The sequence below is a fragment of the Tasmannia lanceolata genome, unplaced genomic scaffold (assembly GCF_043159265.1).
Source record: "Tasmannia lanceolata isolate RefF3 unplaced genomic scaffold, GAP_Taslan_0.1 ptg000020l, whole genome shotgun sequence".
NCBI classification, from domain to species: Eukaryota; Viridiplantae; Streptophyta; class Magnoliopsida; order Canellales; family Winteraceae; genus Tasmannia; species Tasmannia lanceolata.
This window is the reverse complement of record NW_027518697.1, coordinates 27366292-27374321: the sequence shown is the minus strand read 5'-3', so window position 1 is coordinate 27374321 and position 8030 is coordinate 27366292. Positions and strand designations below refer to the sequence as shown.

At 44.5% G+C, this 8030-nt stretch overlaps 2 protein-coding genes across 2 annotated transcripts; both read right to left on the bottom strand.

The window, feature by feature from the left end:
* Positions 1–814: 814 nt before the first annotated feature.
* Positions 815–4586, bottom strand: LOC143853932 (uncharacterized). Its single transcript, XM_077363627.1, has 2 exons — positions 4179–4586; positions 815–958 (listed from the first exon to the last, which is right to left on the bottom strand). The coding sequence occupies exons 1-2, from the start codon at positions 4584–4586 to the stop codon at positions 815–817; spliced, it is 552 nt and encodes a 183-aa protein (XP_077219742.1).
* Positions 4587–4805: 219 nt separating this feature from the next.
* Positions 4806–6866, bottom strand: LOC143853931 (uncharacterized). Its single transcript, XM_077363626.1, has 3 exons — positions 6423–6866; positions 5523–5870; positions 4806–5423 (listed from the first exon to the last, which is right to left on the bottom strand). Exons 1-3 carry the CDS (start codon positions 6864–6866, stop codon positions 4806–4808), a joined length of 1410 nt encoding a protein of 469 aa, XP_077219741.1.
* Positions 6867–8030: the final 1164 nt, after the last annotated feature.

Genomic DNA, 8030 nt, shown 5'->3' with positions numbered 1-8030 from the left:
ATTTATATTAGCCAACGAGCTGAGATGAAGATGATTACCGGTATTCCTACCTCCATTCATACTTGGAAGAGCAGGTTCTTTTACGCCGGCTGCGAGGGAGGGTGGCCAATGTCGACAAATTGGTCTATTGTAAACACGAAGGCCATGAGTCTTAAACTGCCTTTAGATGATGAGTAGTAAAGCTTCCAAGGCCGCAAAGGTGGCTGAAGGGTCTTCGGCTGGCCGAATCACCCGTTTTGGAGATGATGATACGCCAATCCTTGGCTTGGAGGCGGCGCCTACTGACCGAATTGGAGCGGATACCACCTTTCGTCCGAAGTGGGGAGTAAAAAAAGATGACTGCGGCTTAGATGATGCCTGGGTTGCTCAGGAGATCATCTCAAAGAGCCGCTTACACAAGGATCGGCTTCGTATCCTTCACGAGGTCGAGGCGGCTGGTTTTGGTGCTCTTTATCAGGTACTTCTTCTTGACGTGTTTGGTTAGTTCATCAGTCGTGGGTCTATGACTTGGAACCTTACTTTAGTTCGTATGGTTTTCAGCTTGGATGCTACTGGACTGATATGGCGTGGGTCTGCCTACTTTTCCAAGACATTGACTTCGTCTAAAGAGAAGGTTGGTAAGTTGGAGAAAGAGAAGGCCGGCTTAGAGACGGCTGTTACGGAAGCGAGGGCTGCCGTAGAGCGCTTGACAGGGGAACTTAATGAGCAGAAGGAGCTGACGAGAAAGGCCATTACTTTTGCGGAAAAGCAACAAGCAAAGTACTAGTCTAATCTGGCCAAAGCGGTGAAGGCCAAAGAGGAAGAGCTGGTTGAACTAGCAGTTGAGTCGTTCAGGGATGGTTTCGATTAGTGTAAATCCCTTGTCAAGGCGAAGTTTACTAACTTGAACCTTGAGGACGTTCTCCTTCCCATGCCCGACGAAGACGACTAGGAGACTGGTCAGGGTCAATCCCCCGCCCTTGATGCCCCAGAAGTTGAACTCCCAACTCCAACTCAGTCTGATCCACCCGCGGATCCGAAGACTACTGATGCTGCTCAGTGAATTCTCTCTTTCTTCATCTGGTTATGTACTTCTCTTATTTCAGCCTCTTTTTGGGTTGGCCTCGAGCCAAGATGTACCACGCCCATAGGGCTTCCCGAAAGGAATTTATTTTCTGGATTTGAAGTGCTTGAGTTCGTCTATACATGTTTACGTTCAATCTACTTGCTTTAATTCGGGACGGGTTTCGATCCATTTGAAGCATATCGTTAAGTTTAATAAGAACGGTTTGGGTGATATAAGTCCTTAGTGACCGGATTAGGGCATTAAAAGTTTCATTGGTTTTCCACTTCAACCAATCCCGACCAGAAATGTATTTCCGGGCTTCATGCGAATGGTCGAAGTGAAACAAGTTAACCTGAGCTAAATGACTTGAGCGTTCATCAAATGCTTTATTGGTTATATGCTTCAACTTTATCCCGACCAGAAATGTATTTCCGGTCTTCATGGAAATGGTCGAAGTGAACCAAGTTAGCCCGAGCTAAATGACTTGGGCTTTCATCGAATGCTTTATTGGTTTTAAGCTTCAACTTTATCCTGACCAGATATGTGTCTCCAGTCTTCATGGAAATGGTCGAAGTGAACCAAGTTAGCCCCTAGCTAAATGACTTGGGCTTTCATCGAATGCTTTATTGGTTTTATGCTTCAACTTTATCCTCACCAGAAATGTGTTTCCGGTCTTCATGGAAATGGTAGAAGTGAACCAAGTTAGCCCGAGCTAAATGACTTGCGCTTTCATCAAATGCTTTATTGGTTTTATGCTTCAACTTTATCCTGACTAGAAATGTGTTTCCAGTCTTCATGGAAATGGTAGAAGTGAACCAAGTGAATGACTTGGGCTTTCATCGAATGCTTTATTGGTTTTATGCTTCAACTTTATCTTGATTAGAAATGTGTTTTCAGTCTTCATGGAAACGGTCGAAGTGAACCAATTTAATATTATTGCGAGGTGGATGAATTTGCAAAATGCCATGATATTTTTCATTAATTGCACCGATCTTAGTAATTACATCTGTATTTTTCCTTTTCATGAGGATGCTTCTCCTTTGACGGGCTATTGGTAGTACTTCTTCAAGTTCTTGGAGTTCCAGGCATGGGGGAGCTAGTTCTCGTCAAGAGTCTTTAACTTGTAACTACCAGGCTAGATCACTTCGATCACTTTGTACGGCCCTTCCCAAGTGGGGGAGAGTTTTTGGCCTTTCTTGGTTGGGATACTGCGGCTCTCCTCAGGACCAGGTCACCCACGCGGTATTCTCTGGGGCGGATGAAATCCAAGTAGTGACTTGGTTTGGCAACCTAGAGGGGGGGTGAATAGGATGTTTATAAAACTTTTACCTTTTGAAAACTTTTACTAAAATTTCACCCAAGACTTATCCCTTGTTTAATTAAGTTTGAAATAGTTGAACTTAAACAATATTACAAATTAATAAAAGTTCAAAAACCCTTGTTAATTAGCAAACTTAATTAGGTGATTTAGCCTAGTTAGCAAGGTACCAATATTCAATCAAAACCAAAATGCTAACTACTCACTCAATTCCAAATATGTAAGAATGCAAGCACAAATAAATAAGAAAGTGAGAGGGAGAGAAAGATAGAGAAATACCAACACAAGTGACACAAAGATTTATAGTGGTTCGGCAAACGGCCTACTCCACTCTACTCAAGGTCGCACTTGAGGATTTCCACTATTGAGACCTCCACGACGCCCGGCTCCGAGGCTTTTACACTCCAAGGGAATTAGATAAGGATGCCCTTCCACCTTTACAATGACTCTCCTTCTCCGCCGAGTTCTAAGCGCTTTCTCCCAAGGGAATTAAACACGGATGCCCTTGCCACCGATCGAATAAAGAAGAAGATAAAAGCTTTGCCTCTATGTAGGCTACAATGCAAGTTGAAGCTCCAAGGATGCTCTCAAGAATAAACAAGTTTAAGCCTAAACCAATCTCAAAAGATTTTCTCAAATCAAGGCACAAAGAGTTTGGTTGGTGAGAGAATTTAACCAAAAATAGTTCACAAATGATTTTCTATGGTTTGTTGAAGTTGGACAATGTTCCTCTCTTGTTTTAGACCCATTAGATGGGTATATATGAAGTCCCAACTCCATGTGACCGTTTGGGGGGTAAAACAGTCAAAACTGGGTCAAAAAATCAACTAGCCGTTGGGCCTCCAACGGCTATAATTTTTTGAGAAAATACACTTCTCGGAGTTCCGAGAGTTTTCTCGGAGTTCCGAGCTCGGAGCTCCGAGGGTTTCTCGGAGTTCCGAGAAACCAAACAGAGATTTAAGTTTAAGAACCTGGTGCATTTCTCGGAGCTCCGAGAACTTTCTCGGAGTTCCGAGCTCGGAGCTCCGAGAATAATTCTCGGAGTTCAGAGACTGGTTTCCAGCAAACAGTGTCGAACTTGTAAAATTCATATCTCCCTCATTTCTCTTCGGATTTTGACGTTCCTATACTCTACGGATATGAGAAAAATGAGAGCTATCTGTTAAAAATATTTTCAAAAATATTTGAAAATGTTTTAAATAAGTTTTGATAGGATTTAGTTGCTGGTCCAGGTTGTTGCTTCAGAACTCTGTTTTGTTCATTCTTGTGTTGAATGCCATATGGGTCCCAACATGTTGGTACACCACCATGGCCATTCACTTATCCATTTAAGTCCTTAAAGGGTGTGTTAGTCTCTTTGAAAAACATATTTTAGGGGTTTTAAGATGTGCCTTGATCAAGAGAAAACACAAGAGAGAAAGGTGATACATACTACCCTTTTGAACACTCTCTTGAATGAACTCTTGAGCCAATCTTCATTTGATCTTCAATGTGGTTCTTGGATTGCTTGTGGGATCTTCACTTGAGCTCCTTGCTTTAACATCTTCCAAGGATGATGCCACCAATGTGTTCAAGCTCCTTTGCATGTTGATCCTCAAGCATGTGTTGTGTTGCATTGTGTAATGGCGATATGACATGTCAAGCATGTCAAGTTCCTGTCTAAGACACAACACTCAAGGCAACTGATCAGTCCATAAACGACTAATCAATTTGTGTTTGTTAATCATCAAAACAAGGTGATTGAATGAACCCATGGGGAATCCTTGGGGAACCCTTGGGCTTACAGCGGATTTTGGTGTCGTGGTAGCGAGATACCCTCTGTTTGTACGCTGCAGAACGGATTTGGGACTCTTCGCGGACTTCTTCGAGTAGGTCCAGATTGGCACGGAGCCCGCCTTCGTTCAATCGTTCGTTGAAGCAGGTCACACGCCGCGAGGGAACGCCGATGTCGATCGGGATTATGGCTTCTGTTCCAAAAGTTAGGTTGAAAGAGGATTCTCCCATAGCGGCGCGTGGAGTAGTGCGGTACGCCCATAAGACGTTGTACAACTCGTCAACCCATCGTCCTGCCTTTTCATCTAACCTCTTCTTGATGCCTTGGTGGAGGATTATGTTCGTGACTTCTGTCTGCCCATTGGTCTGAGGATGGGCGACGGAGGTGAACCGCTGCTCGATCTTCAGGTCTATACAAAATTTTCTGAAATTTTTGTTGTCGAATTGCATGCCGTTGTCCGTTATGAGAACTTGGGGGATTCCAAATCAGCAAACCACGGATTTCCAGAAAAACGCTTAGATATTCTATTCGGTGATTTTGGCAAGGGCTCTGCTTCCACCCACTTCGTGAAGTAATCTATTGTGACTACCACAAATTCTCGCCCTCCAAGAGCTAGTGGAAAGGGCCCTAAGATATCCATTCCCCATACAGCAAACGGAAGGGGCTGATTATGGGGGCCATTGGGACGGCAGGTTGGTGACTGTCGGCGAGAACTTCTGACACCTCTCGCATTTCCTTACTAGATTCAGAGAGTCTTGCCTCAGGGTCGGCCAATATAGGCCCCTAAGCAATACCTTGGTGGCCAGTGCTTTGCCTCCTAGATGCTCTCCACAGATCCCCTCATGAGTCTCCTGAAGCATGTAGGCAGCATCACCAGGTCGGAGACATTTTAGGTAGAGGAGGGTATACGATCTTTTGTAGAGATTTTCCTCGTCGAGTGAAACTCTGGCCAATCTCTGAATCACTTGACGTGCTTTCTTTTTCTCTTCGGGGAGTTCGCCACTGCGCAGGTAATTGATGATGACATCCATCCAGCATGGTTCGTAATCTACTTGCATTACCTCGACGACTTCGCTTTCAATGCTAGATTTTTTTAGGAATTCTATATATATGTTTACCAAAGCGGTATATCCGAAGGTTGCAAGTTTGGAGAGTATGTCTGCTTTTCCATTCTCCGTTCTCAGGACGCACGTTACCTTAAAGCTTGTAAACTTGTCGGCGAGAGTGCGAACTTGCGCCAGGTATCTGCGCATGCGGTCGTCGCGCGCCTCGTATGTCCCTCGTACCTGGTTAACGACCAACTGAGAGTCGTTATACACTTTCAATCTTCGGGCCTTGGTTTGGATTGCCAACTTCATTCCGACCAGGAGCGCCTCGTATTATGCCTGGTTGTTTGATGCCTGGAACCCAAACCTTATGGCGTAGTCCATGATGAAGTTCCCGGGTCCTGTGAGGATTAGTCCTGCTCCACTTCCTAGGTAGTTCGAGGATCCATCCACTTGTAATTCCCAGAGCCGCTCTTCCTCCATTTCGTCTTTTTCCTCAGCTCTTCCAATTCCATCGGTCTCTCCGGGTTGGGGTGTACTATTCGCGTCCGAGGATAGTATAGTTCCTCCGAGGTTCTGCCCTTCGAGTGTACCAGCTTCTTTACCCAGAGGTTGATTGGTGGTTGCGTCGCTTTGCCCCCCGGGGTGTTTTGTCAACTTCTTCACCCAAAGGTTGATTCCTTTCGGCTTCAACAGTCACAGTGCATTCAACAATGAAATCGGCCAAGACTTGGGCCTGTATCGCCGGTCAGGGTAGGTACCGGATATCAAATTCACTAAGTTCTACCACCCACCTTACTAGTCACCCTGAGGTGTCCATGCGATGGAGAATTTGCCTCAGTGGTTGGTCAGTCATAACTTTGATGGTGTGTGCCTGGAAATACGGCCTGAGCTTTCTGGCAGCCATTACAAGAGCGAAGCCAACTTCTCTGCCTTTTGATATCTGGTCTCGGCCTCATGTAAAACCTTGCTGACGTAGTAGATTGGTTTTTGTTGGTTCTGGTCTTCTCTGATCAGAACGGCTGCCAACGCTACCGAACTCGCCGATAGGTACAACATCAGCTCTTCCCCAGGTTTGGGTTTGCTCATTAGGGGCGGTGCGGATAGGTACAACTTCAGTTCTTCAAACGTACTTTGACATTCCGGAGTCCAAGGGGCCGTCTTAATCCCCTTGACCGCGTTGAAGAATGGTAGGCACCTTTCCGCCTATTTAAAGATGAAGCGTCCCAACGCAGCTACCATCCCCGTTAGCTTTTGAATTTCACTTATGGTAGTTGGCGGATTTAGATCCACCACTGCTTGAATTTTCTCCGGATTCGCCTCTATCCCTCTCAGGCTGACCATGAAGCCAAGAAATTTTCCTACGGCGACGCCAAAAGTGCATTTAGAAGGATTTAGCTTCATGTTGTGTTTCCTCAAGACCTGAAACGATTCTTCCAAATCGGGTATGTGATTGGAAGATTCCTTGCTCTTCACTAGTATATCGTCTACATACACCTCCATGTTGCGCTCGATTTGTTCTATGAAAATCTTGTTCACCAGTCTCTGATATGTTGCTCCGACATTCTTTAGGCCAAAGGGCATTACACGGTAGCAGTATATCCCCTGGTCGGTTACAAATGAAGTCTTGGGGATATCTACTTCGCACATGTAAATCTGATTGTATCCAGAAAATGCGTCCATAAAACTTAGGAGCTCATGCCACGCGGTGGCATCTATCAGTTGGTCGATCTTGGGCAGCGGATAGTGAAATAATCAAGAGGGGGGGTGAATTGAATTTAACTCAATATTAGGCCTTTTGAAAATTATCTATAAACCCTAATTGGAATTTTTCTTCACTTAAATAAATATTTGGTTAGTGCAAATATAATTGAAAGAACAAAGTGAAATGCCAAACCAAAATAATAATGGAAAAGCAAGAGTGAGAAATTGACACACCGATATATAGTGGTTCGGCCAACGGCCTACTCCACTCTACTCAAGGTCGCACTTGAGGGATTCCACTATAGGAGACCTCCACGATGCCCGGCTCCGAGGCGGTTACAAATCCAAGGGATATTAAACAAGGATGCCCTTACACCTTTACAAAGACTCTCCTTCTCCGCCGAGTTCTAAGCGGTTGCTCTCTAGGGAATTAAAAAGGGAATGCCCTAGCCACCTACACTAGATTTGAAAGAGAATAGCTTGGCTTCTTCTTGAAAGCTTGATGCTCTTTGTAGACCCTTGATTGCTCTTCAAAGATGGTGATTTGCAAGTGAAAGCACTACTATATCCAAACTCAAAAGATTCACAAGTGAAAGGCAAGTTTGGGATGAAAAACAAAAACTCAAGCTAAAATGGATTGCAAATGTTTTTGATGCTTAAGGATGTTTTTCAAAGATCAAGAGAGAGTGAAAAACTTCTCTACATGTTGTATATATAACCACACCAAAGAATATGACCGTTTGGGGGTGGTAATATCAAAAACCAAAGATTAATTTGAATCCCAACGGCTATTTTTTAGTCTGTCGCGAGGTTCTCGGAGTTCCGAGAACCATTCTCGGAGTTCCGAGAATTCTCGGAGTTCCGAGAAATATTCTCGGAGTTCCGAGAAATATTCTCGGAGTTCCGAGACAACGGCCAGAAGAAATAAAATTTCTACTGGACCATTTCTCGGAGTTCCGAGAAATTGTCTCGGAGTTCCGAGAAAGTGTCCAGATGCTACTGGACCTTTTCTCGGAGTTCCGAGGGAACTCTCGGAGTTCCGAGCTCGGAGCTCCGAGAAAAATTCTCGGAGTTCCGAGAAGCCTAAAAATCCGCACTTTTTGATTTTTATTGCAAATTTGATTTTTAGCTTTTGGAACTCAA

Bases quoted from the DNA above. Each gene is read 5' to 3' on its own strand.
- LOC143853932 (XM_077363627.1), bottom strand. From the start codon at position 4,586: ATGCAATTCGACAACAAAAATTTCAGAAAATTTTGTATAGACCTGAAG. The intron at 959-4,178 runs GTATCTCGCTAC...TGGGGCATCAAG, and splicing joins CTGCAGCGTACAAACAGAGG to GGCGGGGGATTGACCCTGAC.
- LOC143853931 (XM_077363626.1), bottom strand. From the start codon at position 6,866: ATGGACGCATTTTCTGGATACAATCAGATTTACATGTGCGAAGTAGAT. The intron at 5,871-6,422 runs GTAGCTGCGTTG...TGACTGTTGAAG, and splicing joins TTCAAAAGCTAACGGGGATG to CCGAAAGGAATCAACCTTTG. The intron at 5,424-5,522 runs GCATAATACGAG...GTCGTTAACCAG, and splicing joins TCCAGGCATCAAACAACCAG to GTACGAGGGACATACGAGGC.